At 43.1% G+C, this 16,810-nt stretch overlaps 1 protein-coding gene across 6 annotated transcripts in view; it reads left to right on the top strand.

Annotated features, from left to right (window-relative positions):
- SRPK2 (SRSF protein kinase 2) overlaps positions 1–15,733 on the top strand; it is a 149,238-nt gene extending 133,505 nt beyond the window's left edge. For 3 of the 6 annotated variants that reach the window (XM_075024815.1, XM_075024816.1, XM_075024818.1), the window contains 4 exons: positions 6,413–6,482; positions 7,188–7,280; positions 7,712–7,804; positions 14,083–15,733. In XM_075024815.1, coding sequence (XP_074880916.1) covers positions 6,413–6,482; positions 7,188–7,280; positions 7,712–7,804; positions 14,083–14,267 — 441 coding nt within the window. In that variant the 3' untranslated portion in view covers positions 14,268–15,733. Of the gene's footprint in view, positions 1–6,412; positions 6,483–6,632; positions 6,730–7,187; positions 7,281–7,711; positions 7,805–14,082 lie in introns of those variants that run through there. The other 3 variants (XM_075024820.1, XM_075024819.1, XM_075024821.1) reach the window with 3 other exon arrangements.
- The last annotated feature ends 1,077 nt before the right edge of the window (positions 15,734–16,810 follow it).

Below are 16,810 nucleotides of genomic sequence, written 5' to 3'. Positions count from 1 at the left end.
TAACCTTACAGTTCTGTTTCTTTTGATGTTATGTCAGTGAATAAGTAGCATTGTAAGCCAGCAGCCTGTGAGTTGAATCTTCTAATTTTAGATGATGAGAATGAGTATCCTCAGGCCAGTACCAGTCCTCTGCTCAGGTGATGCGAGTCTCAGAGTCTTTAAGAAAAAGAAAAAAAGAAAAAAAAAAGGCCGGGGGGGGGGGGAGGGAGAAGGTGATGCATATCTTTGGAGGCTTATAATCGGTGCACGCACGATATGCTGTGAAGCTAATGAAAGAAGTTAGATGTCAGTGGGCTTTTCCAGACTATGACAAAGTTGTTTGCTTGTTCTGTGCTCAGCAAAGAATGCAACAAAGTGTAACTTAAATTTTTTTTTCCCCAGACTTTGGTGACCTAGGTCTGAGTGGTTGTTGCTATCATTTGCTGGACATTTATAAGTTTTGCTAAGGAAATTGCACAGCACCCTTTATTTTTCTTTTCACAGTGTGACCTATTTAAGTGGGATACTCAGCTGCTCTCATGGAAAGCTAGACACTGGGAATCTCTCTCCACATTTATTAAATTCTAGAAAATCCTATGTTCCCTTGCCGTACTAACCCTATTTTAATTCTACCAACAGGGAGGTGCATCTCTCCTTTTCATCCCCAAAAAAGAAACAGATTTGGAGCCAGCAGTGCTTCTGACAGGATTGAAACCACCCTTGATCAATCAATTTTATCAGGCTGAATTTCAACATTTGCAGTATTGAGAGGGTTGCTTTCTGTGGAGCAGAAACTGAACAGGCACTGCATGGTTTAGCATTTCCTAAATCTCAAAAACCATGGAACACAGTACTCCAATGCTGCTGCCAAGAAATCCTGGCCAGATAAGGGCGTTAGTACTGGCAGAGGGCATCCCTTTGTATTGCTCCTGGAAATGACTGCAAGCATCATGATTCCACTGCTTTTCCTTGTTTATGCTCTTTGGATTGGAGGCAGGAAAAGCACCTGAAATGATGAGTCTCATCATCTGACTTGTGTTGTTCATTATGTACAGTCTTGTTTGAGCTGCAGGGAGGAGATGGCTATGTCACAAGCTAGGACATTAGCAAGACTATGGTTCTGACACTTATCCAAGGTGATTTTTGTGGCGAGTTGTGATTCCTGAAATATCTTCTTTTTATAATAAGAACTAGCAAATAGATCATAGCTGTAGATCGGCAGGAAGTCAGAGAAGGAGAAAATTGCAGTTGGTGGTTTATCTACCCAAAGAGAATACAAATGATGAAAGAAAATACTACCAGGGTGAGAAGGAAAGCGGGCAGGCAAACAGCTTTCAAAATGAGGGAGATGCTACTACAAGGCAAGCAAGCTTACAGGGGTGCTTTTTATCATGAGTATTTCTGTTCATGTGAGAGAACTCTGAGGGACAGAATGAAGAATGAGCAGAATATAGTAACTTATGATGTTAAAATTAAGCTTACATGTAGGTGCTTGTAGTTCAGCCCCCAGTTTACTTCCTTGTATGATGTTCTCTAACATGGGGTGGAGAGGTAACTGTCCTTAACTACTCTTCCTGTGTTGTAAGCAGGGAAGAAATGATCATGTCTCCATGGGATAATGAGTATCACTATGCTAGTATGTGCGAGTGGCAAACACCAAAGGTGTGGTGACAAGCCTTAGTCTGCACAGAAGCAGTATTTTGAGGAAAAATGGAAAATCAAAAACCTGATTGAGAAGAGAAACTTCAAGTCACTATGCACATATTTTTCAGTAGGCAGATACAGTACAAAATGCTGTTATTAATCACGGTACACCCTTTTTGAAGGTGGTGGGTGGACAACCTGAAACATTCAAAAGAAAATTATTTTCCAAAGAAAATGACTTTCCAAAGCAACCGCTCAGCATGTGCATGATTCTGAGATCGGAGTACAGCAAATAGTAGAAACATGTTTCCTTTTCAAGCATCCTATGCATGTCTGTGTTTTGTATATCTGGCCTTTCTTACCAAGCACTAACCATGCAAAAAGCCTTTTACAGTCTTTCCATTGCCTGGCTCTTCAGAGGGAGATGTCCATGGGAGAACAAACTGTCAGCTGGTGTGTGTATCTCAAAAAGGTTTTTGCTCTTCTTTCCATGCTCCCACTTACCTGTGGAACAGTGTTCTTAAAACTAAGCCTATTTTTAAAGCAGTTACAATCTTCTCATTCACAGCTCTTAATTTCAGCTGGGGCGGAGAAATTCTGGCCAAGAGCCGGATCTCGTCTGTCAGAATAATAATTCTGGCCTATAGCTTGTTGTCCTTTTTCAGCTGGGGCTTCATAAGAGGAATTCAGGGAGGCTGATGCAGTCCAACTGAATTGTTCTTCCAGTCCTCTCCCAGACAGCTTTCCCTAGGCATGCATCCATTTTCAGTCACCAGATTGAGTACACAGCTGTCACACAGTGAAAATGGAGCTGTTTCCAATTGTGTGATTAGACATGGATCCATAATACACGATAGTGATTCCAACAGTTCAGTATTGTGGTAGGTTTGTATACAATTGTGTGGTAGATTCATATAGAGTTGCATGGCAGAAAAGGAATCATAGCTTCTCCAAAGACTACAAAAACAGCAGTGTGACCATTTATATGAAAGGTTCTCAATCTGCAGATGGAGAAAAGCAGTCTGGAGTGTTTTTCTGTGATAACCTTAGGAAAGCGATAAGTAGCAATTGCCAGTACAGTCAGTAAGGAGGGATGATTGCCTTGGGCTTTTGTGCCATATGTTGAGCGTGCTGCATCTCATTTGTTATCTCCATATAATAATCAAAATTCTGATTTCTGTTGAGGTAAATGTCAACATTAAGTAAAAAAGAGCATGGTATTTCAAGGTCGGGAGTTTTTGTCAAGAAACTAGTATTTATAAATGAATACTTTAAAAGGGAAAGTAAGTATGATTAATCTGTATTTGTAGCATCATAGAAATAATAGCCAAGTTTAGGTTGAAAGAGATCTCTAGTAGTCCTCCTTCTGCTTGAACCAGGGTTAATGTCAAGGTTAGATGAAGTTACTCAGAGCCTCATCCAACTGAGGTGTACATATCTATCAGGATGGCATTTCCACAGCCTTTCTGAGCAGCCTGTCCCAGTGCTCAGCCAATCTTGCTGAAGATTTTTTTTCCTTGTATCTGGAATTTCCCATCTTGCTGCTCTTGTCTGTTCTCTGTTGTCCTTTTATGGAGAAGAGTTTATCTCTATGTTCTCTGTTACTGCCTTTCAGGCAGTGGAACACAGCAATTAAATCTCCCCCTTCTCTTCCCCTTCTCCAACCTGAACAAACACAGCCTCACCAGCCTCTCCTCCTGCATCCTCTGCTCAGCCCCCTGATATCTTAGAGGTCTTTCCTGGTCTTTCTCCAGTTTGGCAGGGTGGGTGTCTTATACAGGTGGCCCCAAACTGGTCACAGGTCTGCAGATGCAGATGTGGTTGCTGAGGAGAGGGGAAGGCACGTTCCACCGAGGGCTGGTAACGTGCTTGTTATGTACAGCCCAGTACGTGGTTAGCCTGCATTACCGCGAGAGTGCACTGCTGACCTGTGTTCAACTTGCTGTCCGTCAGGGTCTCCACCTCCTGATTTTATGACAGTGTCAGCAACTTAGGAATTGGATGCTGGCTGGTTTTGTGTACCTACAGTTGGGTGCACGGTGTCGGTAAGTACCGAAAAGTGCTCAGGAAGTCCAAAGCAGCAGTGCATTGCCAAAACTAGTTCTCAGTACTAGCAGCAGAGGCCTCCTCTTTTGGTGGCACTGACTCAGTAACGGGACTGCATGTGCGTTCTGGTGCACCATAACTTTGGGCATCAGTTGAAGGAGCAGAAGAACTCTGATACAATCCAGAGGTGTCATTGTCCTTCTTATGGCTATTTATGTGCTTATTACTGTATTTTTAACGCTGATTCTTTTACTTTGTGGTAAAAACCTAGGTCAAGGATTTATTCTTTTATAAATAAGGCCCAATTAATTTAATTTATCTTGCACTATGTAGCCAGTCCATCCTACAAATGTCTAGGAACCTCTTACCAGGTTGCTACAGATGAACCTGTGAGACATTGTCCTGCATGAATGCTAAGAAGTATTATTAGAGATATTTATCGCAGCACCCAAAAGGCAAGGCTGTCTCTGGGCTGTCCCTGTGTGCATCTGAGTCAGAAGTTTCTTTGTTCTTGGTGCAGAGTCCTTTAAGGAGAGTCAGGAAATCAAATGTCCAAGATGCTGTGGCTCCAGCCCATGCTGGGCGTGGAGTCAAAGCTATACAAAAAGGAAAAAAGAAGCAGCAGCACAATCTTGAAAAGCTTGGTTTCTCTTGAGCAAAAGGGTGGTGTAAGTACCCAAATCTGTGAGAGCTTGCAGCTCTTATTTTATACAAACTGATCTAAAATTCACTGTATCACAGTGGTATGCTTACTTCTTGTGCTTCTCTATGAACAGTTTTACAGTTTTTCGAATTTAATCTTCTTAGTCCCACGCAGACATATCGAGCTATTAATACTTCATTTTTTGGGACAGAAGCTATATTCTTTTGGAGTCTATCTTTGTGGCTAAATTCAACTACATTTCCATTGTTCTCCAGAAATCTGTGTTAAATAGCACTGAGTTTCTTGATGTCCTCAGAAATCAGCCCCATCAGTGTGTGTTCTCCTAGGAAAGCTGGTCCAGCTCTTCCAGTGAATATATTCCCATGAGATAGAGGGGAGACTTGGGGCTTCTCAGTCTCATCTCAACAGAATAACAATGTTCTCCATGTTGTGTTTAGAGATCTCTACCAGTGATCTCTTCTAGCTAGTCTAAAAATTTCTTCAGTTTAAATACCTGGTAATTTATGAAGTCCTTCAGATTTTTTTAAGCTGTAAAATGAAATCCCTCAATCTTGAGCTAAGAGTAGAATAAGAAAAAAGTGAATGACTGTTTATTAGTGCTAGTGACTTTAGAAATTAAAGGCCCGTTCACAGGATCAACAGAAACGTCAACAAGGGGCATTCTTGCTTTCTTGGCTGTTATGTGTGATTGCAATGAATTATTTTGGCTGTAGCCCACTTGGATGACACTGCAGTTCACAGCTTGAAAAAGCCAAGTGCCCATAAATAGGCTAAATTTACAGGTGATTTAACAACTCCAGGTTACGAATTGGAACAGAAAAGTGTCTATTTTCGGGAGACAAATATTTTGTAGTAAGTGTTCTAATGGAGTGAAATCCCATCCTAGAACTATGCCAGGAAGTCTGCCTGATTTTTGGAATGATTTCTTGGATCAGATGTTTCCCATGGTCTTGGAGATAGAAAATAGTTTGATGCTTAAACTACCTGGAAAGAATGAGATTCCTGTGGCTGCTGGGGTAATTGGTGATCCAGAGCAGAAAGAGAATAGTTTAACAAATTAGGCTAGATGAATCCATGTTTGTACACACGTATGGGCTCTCCTAGTTATTTCAGTGCTTTGCGGCTTTCAATATGCATTACACCCATAAAGAGACACTCAGCTTTGTCCTGACCTAACACAGGGATAGCATCCTATTGAGGCCTTGCGGTGGCCTGAAAGGATCAGTCATCATGGTGGCTGTTCTGGATTCCTTCGTCAATGTCAGTCTTGGTATTTTACCCCATGATTGCAATATTTACTTTCTTGACTTCTGATTCAACAAAAATACCTTTTTAAAAACTGTTCTAGATTTAGAGTCATCAAGGAAGCTCTACCTGTTTGCTAATTTCAAGTGATTAATTATAGTTATAAATGGATTTTATTTCTGATTCAGACTTCTTTATTTTGGTCCCCAACATGCACTCTGACATAATTGGCCTTCAGATACAAGCGTAGCTCTTTAATACGTATTTAGAAATACCTCTTTCTCAGCTTCATTAACTTATACATATTTAACATGATCAAGAGGCAACACATTAGTATGTAAAAACATGTTTAACGTTGGCTTACACTGATGCTCCCTTCACGCCCCCGTGCAGCCAGTCTGTTCGGAATCGCTTCCTTCACAGCATGACCGAAATATTCCCTGGTCAGCGGGGGGAGCCCTAGGGGTTGCTGGGGAGGGACCGCAGTTCCACAGCCCTTGTCCATCTCCTTTGTTCGTCCTGGTTGAGCAGGCAGAAGTTCCTGGGTTTTGGGCGTGCTGCCTGTTGCCAAACCTCCGGCCTCTCGTACTGACGGGGTGTGCTGGGGGCTGGACGTGGGGCTCTCCCCAGAGCCTGGGTTTACGCTGTCGTTGCAGTGCAGGAATGATGGTCCCCAGGTAAGTGGCCTCTCCTCAGTCTCGGATCCAGTTGTAGGCCTTGAGCTTTGAATGGTAATTTGCTCTTGGTTCTGAGATAGTTATGATGTTTTGCTGACATCTTAAGATTAAAAACATTATTTCTGAAATACCCATAAATATGTCTGTTATGTTATAGGCTTTTGAGCTAGCGACTGGAGATTATTTGTTTGAACCACACTCTGGTGAAGACTATTCCAGGGATGAAGGTATGAATCTTTTGAGATATATGAGTTTTTGTATATTTTCGCACTCCTTTTAAATTTCCAGTGAGCGTACAGTGGGGTTAAGTTTTGCATTTGAGTGAACTGTTCATACACGTTGTTTTCAGAATATAAATATGATTTTTTTCTTTTTAGTTTTAAGTTCCATCACTAGCAATGGGTGGGCAAAAACTCCCTTCTGCAGATACTCATCTACTTAACAACTGCCTGAAGGAATTAAACTGCCCTTCTTGTAAGATTGCATATGTGTGGAAACCTGGTTGAGAATAACAACATTTTAGTTTAGAAAAGAAATGACAGATTTGAACTTTATAGTATTTTTTCTTTATAAGAGTGACACTGGAATAATGTTTACATTATGTATTTTTATTTGAATTAGGCAATTACTAATTTTTTTAAAAAATCAGAATTAACTCCTGCTTCCATCTATATACCTGTCCATTTTCATGCTTGTTTGCTTGTAAATGCTCTTTGCAGTGGTAATGTGGGCATCATTCATTGTTCCTAAATGCTACTAATGATGCCAGAGCTCTGCTGATCCTGGAAACCTCTGCATGGATTTGCTGCAAACATTGTTGATTTGAAACTATTTCTGATTTTTTACTAATTCCAGTTTCTTTCCTCTTCTTTTTTATCCCATCCTTTCCCTGCCCCTTCCACTCCCGTATCCTTTTTTTCTCTCCCTCATAGACCACATAGCACACATCATAGAGCTGCTAGGCAATATCCCAAGGCACTTTGCTCTATCTGGAAAATATTCTCGGGAATTCTTCAATCGCAGAGGTAGTACCTCTTCTTTTTGAAAGGTGCCGTGATGCAGACAGAAGTGGAATTGCTGTTGCTGGTTTTGTAGCATGTCATACTGAGGAGCATTTACTGAAATCACACAACAAAAATTTCTTTTTGAAAAACAAAATACACAGGAATCTGTGGCAATTTTTTCTTTTTTTAAGCTAAATGTTTTGAAAAATAACTATTGATACATTTTAAATTACATAGCAAAACTTGTTTGTAGCAGCTGATACTCAAATGTTTTGAGAAGGAAGTTTTGCTGAAAGTATCTTTCCAAATTAGCCACTGAGCAGTGTGCACGTGTCTTTTTTGCCAGGATCGATCTATTTCTGTCTGTACCGGGCCAGTGTTAGTGTGTGCATGCAATGTACTGATTAAACTGTTGTATGTTTCTGTTTTGCTGGCAATGTTCTCCAATGCAGACCACATAGCATTGATCATTGAACTGCTGGGAAAAATCCCTCGAAAATACGCTATGTTGGGGAAATATTCCAAGGAGTTTTTCACCAAAAAAGGTAACGGTATTTATGCAACACTAATTTAAAGCATAATGCTATCCAAAAGGAGAATATGTTCATTTATGAGTACTGAAGAAATACATCCATTTAAATGGAGAGTTCTTACTAAAGAAGAATTTTGGTGTAAACTTGACTTTCTGAGAAAAGCCACAATTTGCAGTATTCATTTCAATATTTCATTTAAAATTCATTTTGGGATGTACTCAACAAAGTGTGGATGTTAACAAATGTCTGTGTGAATCTGTTGTCCAGTGTTCATGTATATGTATGGAATCAAGTGACGCATAGCTTGTAATGTGATGGAAAATCATCTGTCAGCTGCTTTTGATCCTATATAGTGGTCCAGCGAATGCTACTGATAAGGAATAACTGGAGTGGGAAGGGAATACCTGGGCAATAGATACACAGCTGCGTGCAGTCAGTCCTCACACTCGTAACCTCACTGAAGAGAGAGCATGCAGAAAAGATCGCTCTGTGACAGAGCGGTGGAGAAAGCTGCTCTGCTGTGCACTGTGCTGTCTCACTTCAAACGCTCTGAATTACCGTAATGCCTGAGCGCCACAGCCACAGGCGATGACTTAGCTGTGTTTGGCGTTGTTCAGAAGTGCAACCCCTCTAAAAATAAAACCCTTGTCAATTGCTGTAAGAAAGTAGTTAATCTGAGCAAACGCACTGGGCCTTACAGTTCTTTTATCTTTTTGTACTTTGTCTTTGCTCAGGCTGCTCTTTAAGACAGGCTTTTGACACGTGAGGGAATGCGGTCATGCTTCAAGTGTCTTTTGTCCCCTCAGTGTATGAGACAGCACTGTGTTGTATCGAGGGACAGGGTATGTCAGGAGCGTCCCATTACGTGGTGAGGGATCATCTGGGGCCATCGACCGCAGCTGGCAAGCGCGCTTTCCTGCCGAACAGCGCCGCGGCTTCCCCCTTGCCCGTGACTCCACATGCCTGAGCGCGCAGCTTGTCGGCAGGGCCAGCGCCGGCCAGCCGACCAGCTGCATCGGGCACGTGGGGTGCCGGGGGGGCTGAGGCGGCGGCGCTGTGCTGTAGGAGGTTGGGGTCATGAGGCAGGAGACAATCCAGTGATTCATCCCCCTTTGCGTGAGAGCCGCCTGTTCTGTGCGTGGATGTTTCTGGTATGGCAGAGACCTCTGCATGCCTTCGTTGCCTCCAGGAGGATGTAACGGCGTCAAACACGGTGCGAAGAAGGGCAACAGTGGTGATCAAGGAGATAGAGCAGATGCCATTTGGGGGAGTCTAAAACGCCTGGGGCTTTTTGGTGTGGAGGGGAGAAGGGTGCTGGAGGAATAATGAAAGTTTACAAAATTGGGAAGTCAGTGGATAAGCTGAAAACAGAGCTGTTGTTTGCCAGCACCCGCCATATGAGAGCTGGGGGACACCCAGTGAAACTTGGAGGGGGTGGCTTTAAAACAAGTGCTTTCCTACACAGCAGGCAGTGAGCTTCAGGAGCCTGCTGCCACTGGGCAAAGAGGCTGTATCAGCAGGCTCAAAAACAGTCTCATGTTAAGCGAGATGAACAAACTGAGGGCTGACACGTCATAAATGTACAAAGCAGTAAAAGGCTGGGCAGGAGGTACCCTCCGGCACCCCCCAACAGGGATCGCAGTTGCTGGAGTGAGCGCAGGACCCACAGAAGGGCTCCTCTGCCCGCCTCCCCTACCCCTTCCTGTGGCCACTGTCAGAGGCAGGTACTGAATTAGAAAGACCCCTCAGCCAGACCCCCCTTAAAGCATATCTCATGTTCCTAATTTTCACTTTACACCAGATGGGATGGCATTTTCTAGTGATGTCATAGAACCTTAAAACAACCTAACAGTTTTACAATAACCACAGTGTTTGTGGCACAGAGAAGAGGGCACTTTGTAAAATTCCCATGAAGTGAGAGTTTCATGTGCTTCCATGAGCATCTTCCACTGCAAAGTGTCACTGTTGTCCTCTAGGGCCTGAACTTCAGTGACATTCCTTAGAGGCACCATCTGCTGTGGCTCTGGGTGGGATTTAAGCACTTTAAAAGACTTGGTTCACCCACCACACAAAATGTAAGTGCACACTTGCTGTGGAAGCTTAAGTAGACTGGATCTCACCTGTTCTACTCAAAACAGAAAATCTCAAGTGCAAGACAAGGGAGTAATAGCATAAGCTGTGTTTTCAGATCATACCAATTACTCTGGTGTGCAAGTGAGGAAAACTGGATTGCTTTGTGGAGGAAAAATGGAGGTGGTGAGTTTCCTGCTCATTTACTTGAGATTTTTTTTTTCACTGAATTGGACACCAGATACCTTTTTCCTGGCCACCCCAGTATTGTCAGCCTCTCTGGAACCCCCAGGAGGTATTTGCATTTGATGGGCTGGCAGGAAATGAATAGGCTAAATAGTTGGCCAGCAAGCTGCTGCATTTTTTACTCATCTGCTTGTGGCCTGAGCACCTGAGATCAGAGGCCTTGTAGTACAGGCCTGAGGCTCTTCTGAAAATTTCACGCTGTGGTGTGAAGGAGGGCTTAGAAATCTGACTGTAGGCTTCTATTTTGAAAACATCAGCCTTGGGTGAAAATCAAGAAATCACTATTTGGGTGTTGCTCCTGTCCATAAGCAAGTTCAACCTCAGAGAGAAGCTTTAAACATTTGAATTGTTCCACTGAAGTCACAGGCACAAAAGGAAAGGTGTTGTCAACTAACGAGTTTACAGGTATGTGTTCCTTCTTAGTAATTGTCTGAAGCAGTTTGTAACATTCAAATAGGAGGGTGCATTTTAAAAAAGGAAAAGAATTTATAAGTTACTTCTTAGTCACTATAACACACATGCTCACATACTTTTTTATACAGTCTCATCTTGATTGAGCCCAGTAATAACTCCACTGAGTCCTTTTCTCCAGTGCCTTCATGAAAGCTATTTTGCCTGTAAAAATGATTAATATGTATTAGCACTAAAACTTAAAACCCTTTTGTTTTTTTCTAGACCGTGGTCCCTTTTATTTTTCTTCTGGTATTTGCTAGCCCTGTTTACTCGTGAGCTAAACCTGTACAAGATGCTGGCTAAGTACTGGCTTTGCCTGTTCGCAGTTGTAACGAGGAAAAGCACTGCTGCTTATTTACCATCCTGGAAGGAAGGAGAGCGCTCTCCTCCACCTCCCTCGCTTCCATGTACTGTACCGTGGGGCCTCACCAGCAGTTCTTGTATTAGTTCTCTGGAATATGTCCTCAAAATACGTAGTAGCAGATTATATCCCACTGCTGCTTCCCCAGTCCTTCACGTCATCTGTTTCTTACTGTTCAATAATCCATCCTCCTCTTCCCTGGTGACACATCTTAAATTTGTCTCTGACAAATTTCATAGCGTAGCTCTGTTTTTTTGTATTACGGTCAGAAGAGAAAGCTTTAAATAGCATCTTCCCCCCGCCACAGGTCCTTCAGAAATTTCTTCCTTCTGACTCAACATTCCATTTTTCAGAGGGTCCATTACTGCCTCCGCTTTGGCCACAGAGGTTTTGCAGCTCTGACAACTCCGTTGTCCTCTCTGGATATTTCCTGTGTGCTTCACTATCAAAAATCTAAATAAAGAGCTTCTGTTAGGAAGTTTTCGCTTACTATTACATTTTTAGCATTTCTTTGACAATTCATATAAACGCCCTGAGTACTGATGCTGTCAAACCGGTGGGCCTGTGCTTTTCATTTCTCCCTTAGTTACAGGTACTGCCTTCCTGTCCTCCAACTATATGGTACAAACCTCATGAACTAGATGAAAATGCATGTTGCTGGACACCTCAATTTCCTGTGCTGCTCTCCAGTGTTTTAGGATGGAAATGAGATGGACCCACCACATTAAAATAAATTATTTGAGTTTTTTGGCCACCTCAGTTGTCTTTTACTTACCCTACTTTGATACCATGGTCAGCGTTATGATCTTTATTGAAAACCGAAGCCCTAGTTTAATTCTTGACACCCCCACCCCCCCCCAATGATTTTTACTGTATCCCATCTTAAATGCTTTTACAATCTTCACAGAATTTCTTGTGGAAAACTTAAGCCCTTAGTGCTAAAAGTTCCTCAGCAGAAAAACACCACAGAAAATAACTGTGCTGCATGGGGTGTGCTGGTCTTTGCTTGGGTATTTCAAGTTGAGCTTCCACTTTACAAAATAAGGAGTATTCAAACAGTATGAACTCACCTTCCACAGTGACATCAGGAGACTCATCTTGCAATGTTACTTTATACAATTTGAGGGAGGAAAGGTGTCTAAAACAATTTAATTTGAATACAAAGGTGAAGACAGCGCTGTATGGAAACACAGGCTCTCCCAAAGCTAGTCTAGTTTGGTCAAATTATTATGGTAGTTCTTACAATGAATGCTGTAAACTGGAGAAGCTAAGGACATGGCCTGCTGGGTTTTTTTAGCCTTTTTTTTTGCTTGCAGTCAATAACAAGTCACTATTTTCTATTGCTCTTCGGCAATATTTGAGTTTATGTGTTCCTATTAGATAGTTGGCTACCTGTTCTTGTTAGTAGTCACCAATACACACTTTTGGAAACCTTCAAAAGGGTAAGATTTTTCAGCAGTTAAATTTCAGAGTTGCACAAAGATTTTAAAGGGCTGAGAGTAAGCCTGGAAATGAATACAATTCTCCGAGATGTGCTGTCCTTTCATACAGACATTCATACAGACAGTATGGGCCCAAAGCAGAGCCCTTTTTTGTTTGATTTGTGGGTACTGATGAGACACGCTTGTACTGTAAATGTGCAGACATAAATCGGCAGGATACACCCTCTGCTTTCATTCGTCTCTGTCTTAGTACTCCTCCTACCCTGTGAGATGGAAGGAGGACAGTGGGCCACCGGTGGGCAGTACGTCTTGACTTCCTATTACCAGCAGGTCTCGTCTCTTTCTTTTGCAAGTGATGGACCGTTTGCACATTTGCTCTTTTGGGGTCTTTCTGGTAGCATTTAGCTGCTTTTTCAAATGTTGCACCCTGCCTAGAACCTTCTGCTGCCTCAGGCAGCAGGAGCGTGTCCTGCTGGGCCTGTGGCAGTTCTCATCTCTTGCGTTCAGATGCCCAGACTCTCGGGGCACTCTGAAGACACGGGTTTCTTCTGCCCTGGAACTCTGTAGCCACAGGGGTGTACAGAAACTCAGCCCAGCACGCTGATGTCTGATGGCATTTTATCAGCAGTAGATTACAGCCAGGGACAACAATCAAGTTGCCAAGCCACTTTGCTTAAAAATAGTATGGCCTGCATGCCGCCATACTGGAGGGTGGGTGTAGCGTGCTTGTGAAGCTATGGGTGAGTCATGTTCAGCTTCCAGTATTGAGTGAGAACCCATCACCTTCCTCAGCAGCTCGGGGGACATCGCAGAATCACCACAGGCGCCTCTCAAGCGCTTTTTGTAGCGTCACATGGAGACTGTCTGGCTCAGATACTTGCCTGGGAAGAAGGGAGATGGCAACGGAGGAGGGAGGGAACAGCCAGAAGAGTCTTTTCTTCCCTGTCATGCCAGATGACCTGTGGATAGATCTGGATAATATTGCTGGTTTGAATGGCAGAAGGGCTCTCGCCTCCTTCATTTGTTTTGGTCTGAAATGCGTTGCCAGGTTGGCCGTATGCCCCTTCTTTGATGGAACTCAAATCTTGAAGCTGCTGCTACCGTTTGTGTTGGTGGTTGGTTGAAGGAGATGTCGGCAGCAGCAGGTGCTGCCTTCTCAGGAAGGATTCAGACCAAGCCTCTTGGAGGTGTTGGGAGATGGAGCAGAATCTCCGAGTGCCAAACCTCTCTGCTTGGCTTGGGCGGGAATGAATCACTGCTCTGCTGCATTGTAGCAAATGCCACAGTGAGGGGCTGACCTGTGTTGCCGAGACCTCCTAGGATTGGAGCAGTTTTTGTAAAATTTGGGTTTGTTGGCTGATAAGAAGGAAAGGCCTGTGGTGTTCTTTGCCTATGGCATGAGCATGCGTGTGAATGAGTGCCTTGGTGTGGAGGAGGCAGAATGAAGGCAGCAGGAAAAATCAGAAATTATGCATACAGTGGAGTCCAGGTGTGACATACAGTTTGCTGTAGGTATGATTTCTTGGTTTTGACATCGGACATACTCGTCTCCTTTGAGGACCTCAAGCAAGCTTGCAATGTGCTGCCCTTCCTAAACAATGATTCTCAGCCTGGTCAAGGTGCTGTGAATGCAGAGTGGGAGAAAAACGAAACAGGGATTAGTCGCTAGCAGGGATAACGAGGTATTTTTCTAATGCTAGTAATATTTCTGTTTGCAGGAGAACTCCGACACATTACCAAGCTGAAACCTTGGAGTCTTTTTGATGTGCTTGTGGAGAAGTATGGTTGGCCTCATGAAGATGCTGCACAGTTTACAGATTTCCTGATCCCCATGCTAGAAATGGTCCCAGAGAAACGTGCTTCAGCTGGAGAATGCCTTAGGCATCCGTGGCTGAATTCTTAGCAGAATCTCTCAGCTGTAAAAAAAGCCAGCAACCACTTTCCAATGCATCGGACCTAAATGGTGACTGTCACAAATTCTTTAGCAGGATCACACGTGAGCTGGCTTCAATCCTCAGACCTTTATTTTGCTTGAGGTACTGTTTGACATTTTGCTTTTTGTGCACTGTGTTCTTGGGGAAGGGTAGTCTTTTTGTCTTCGGCTAGTAGTTTACTCACCCACTTTCTTCAGAAAACACTTAACGTGTCTTTAAGCATTGTTTCTTGTGTTGTGTGGCATTCAGATGTCAGATTTTTGAACAAAGGAAACTTCCCCCCATGTGTTTTGGCAAGTTTTGTAACTATTTATGAAAAAAAAAAATATTTTAGCTGATGCATATTATATAATTTACAAGCGTAAGAAATCTATCAAGTCAGAACTGAGTTACGGCGAGGAATTGTACAATTTTATCTTCCGGCAAAGGGACGTCATTCTTGTATTATAGTGTATGTAAATGCACCCTGTAAATGTTTATTGCCATTTAAATATGGGACTGGGGACTCAACTTCAGAGTAAAGCGACTAAGTTTTAGAGAGCTTTATAGCAAACCAATTGCATGTAGTGGACTTTAAACTGCTTTAAGGAATTGTGTAAACTTTCTATTCTGTAGCAGTTCCCGTTCATTGGATTTTAAACAAAGTGGCTCTGGTTTACAGGATTTCATTCCCCAAACGGCACTTTAAAGGAAGGCTAGACTTCTTTCTAATAAAGTATGCATTATCATTTAGCACTCCCTTTTAGAACTTTTGCCTATTTTAAGTGCTTTTAAGAGAAGAAAAATAGCAATTTCCCTTACAATGTGATAGTGAAGACATGGTACCATATGGTGTTGCCTTTTTATAAGCACTGTAAGTTGTACTATACCTTAAGAAAAAAAAAAAAATTAAAAGTCGAGCATGAGAACCACTCTCTGTGTAGAATTACTGATCTTTTATAATAAAAGTGTGTGCTTGGCATCAGTTAAGGAAGGATATAGCTGCAGATATTTACAGTGCAGTGGGTCAAATAATCCAAGAAGCAAGATCATGCTCATTCCATTCATAGCTTTACATGTTTCTAAAACAAATTGCACTAGCTTTATTCTTTCCCATAACTAGACATACGATTACCTGTTGTAAGTTGCACGCAACAATTACGTGTTTCCTAGGAAAAAAAAAGCTGCATAGGCTGAAGCTTATAGGCAATACAGATTTTAGAATGTACAGTACGGAGGTGTGTTTTGGCCTCTTTTAGAAGTCAGTGGGATGAATGTAAGCTTACTTCTGATCTTCATGTAACTACGGTGCCACTTTTTTCTTGACTTTGTCCATATGAAACTTATTCACATGCCTTTGCAATAACTAGATTGTGAGAAGATAGCCCCATGCTGTAACAATAACCAGTTGTTTGAGGTGCTTGCAGTTGTCTAATTAAAGTGTTTTGTTTTTTCAGACAGTGTGCTGGTCATTGGAATCTTTGCTAGCCATGACTCTAACCGTTTGCTTGCTAGAGGTCTGTGCTGTGGTGGTGGGCGGGGGGGCTGGTCTAGCCTGGCCGAAGGGACAGGCAGGTTTCTGTGTTGATTTATAAAGTATGTCACCTGGTCTAAATCGGAGCATCCTGAAGGGTAATGTGGCATGAGAGGCTGTGTGGAAGTGGTTGCTAGGTGAAACATGACAAACCCCCCAAAAAAGAGGATTTCATGCAAGGTGTTTAACTACTATAAACAAGCGATTACCCCATCCCCAATAGGCTGGTGCAGCCATTCCTCCAAAAAGAAACTGCAAAGCCACCAGAGCCTGACACACACGCACTGGTCGGGAGAAACTCACCCACCTGCCGAGGCCCTGCCAGCAGCCGGGTTTCAGCCTTCACCCTCCAGGCCCCGAGCACCTCACGCAGGAACAGCTTTTCACGGCCCCACGGACGAGGCTGGTGAGAAGGACGATGCCACACTGGACTCCAGAGCTAGAGGTAAAAATTATGTTCGGCTTCACACCTGGCCTAACCAGTCGTAGTGCCTAATTGCTTCAACTAATTGGAAGCTTGTTCTTGAGTACATAGAGGAGACTAGCACTTGAACGAAACGCTGGTTCAAGTGCAAACCTAGCGAGGTGAGTAACCGTACAGTGCCTGTTGCTTGGCCGTGGTGATAGACGGGAACGGGGGGAGCCTCGCACAGTACTGGTCCTGTTGCATGACCCAGCGTCTCAGCTCCTTATGCTGCTCTGAGACCTCACCCCCCTACAGTGTGTATTCTATGCTCTCTTGTACTTGAGATGATGTAATGACCTACTCCATGGAGGGATGGAAAGGGGTCAGGACAACCAGATTGGAACCTTGGGCTGTAGAGGGTGATGCAGGTTTTTTCAAAATCGGTGTCTGAGCAGTCACATAGCGTGGGTTGGGTTTTCTTGCTGTTGTTGATGGCCTAAGCCCATGGTTCCACTCTGTGCTAGTGCAAAATCTAGTGTACTCCGTACAAGGTGTGTTTTCCATAGCCAGCAGCTGTCCAGGAAAGTACTATT

This window comes from Buteo buteo, chromosome 4 (genome assembly GCF_964188355.1).
Source record: "Buteo buteo chromosome 4, bButBut1.hap1.1, whole genome shotgun sequence".
Lineage (NCBI taxonomy): Eukaryota > Metazoa > Chordata > Aves > Accipitriformes > Accipitridae > Buteo > Buteo buteo.
This window is presented reverse-complemented; position numbering and strand designations above follow the sequence as displayed.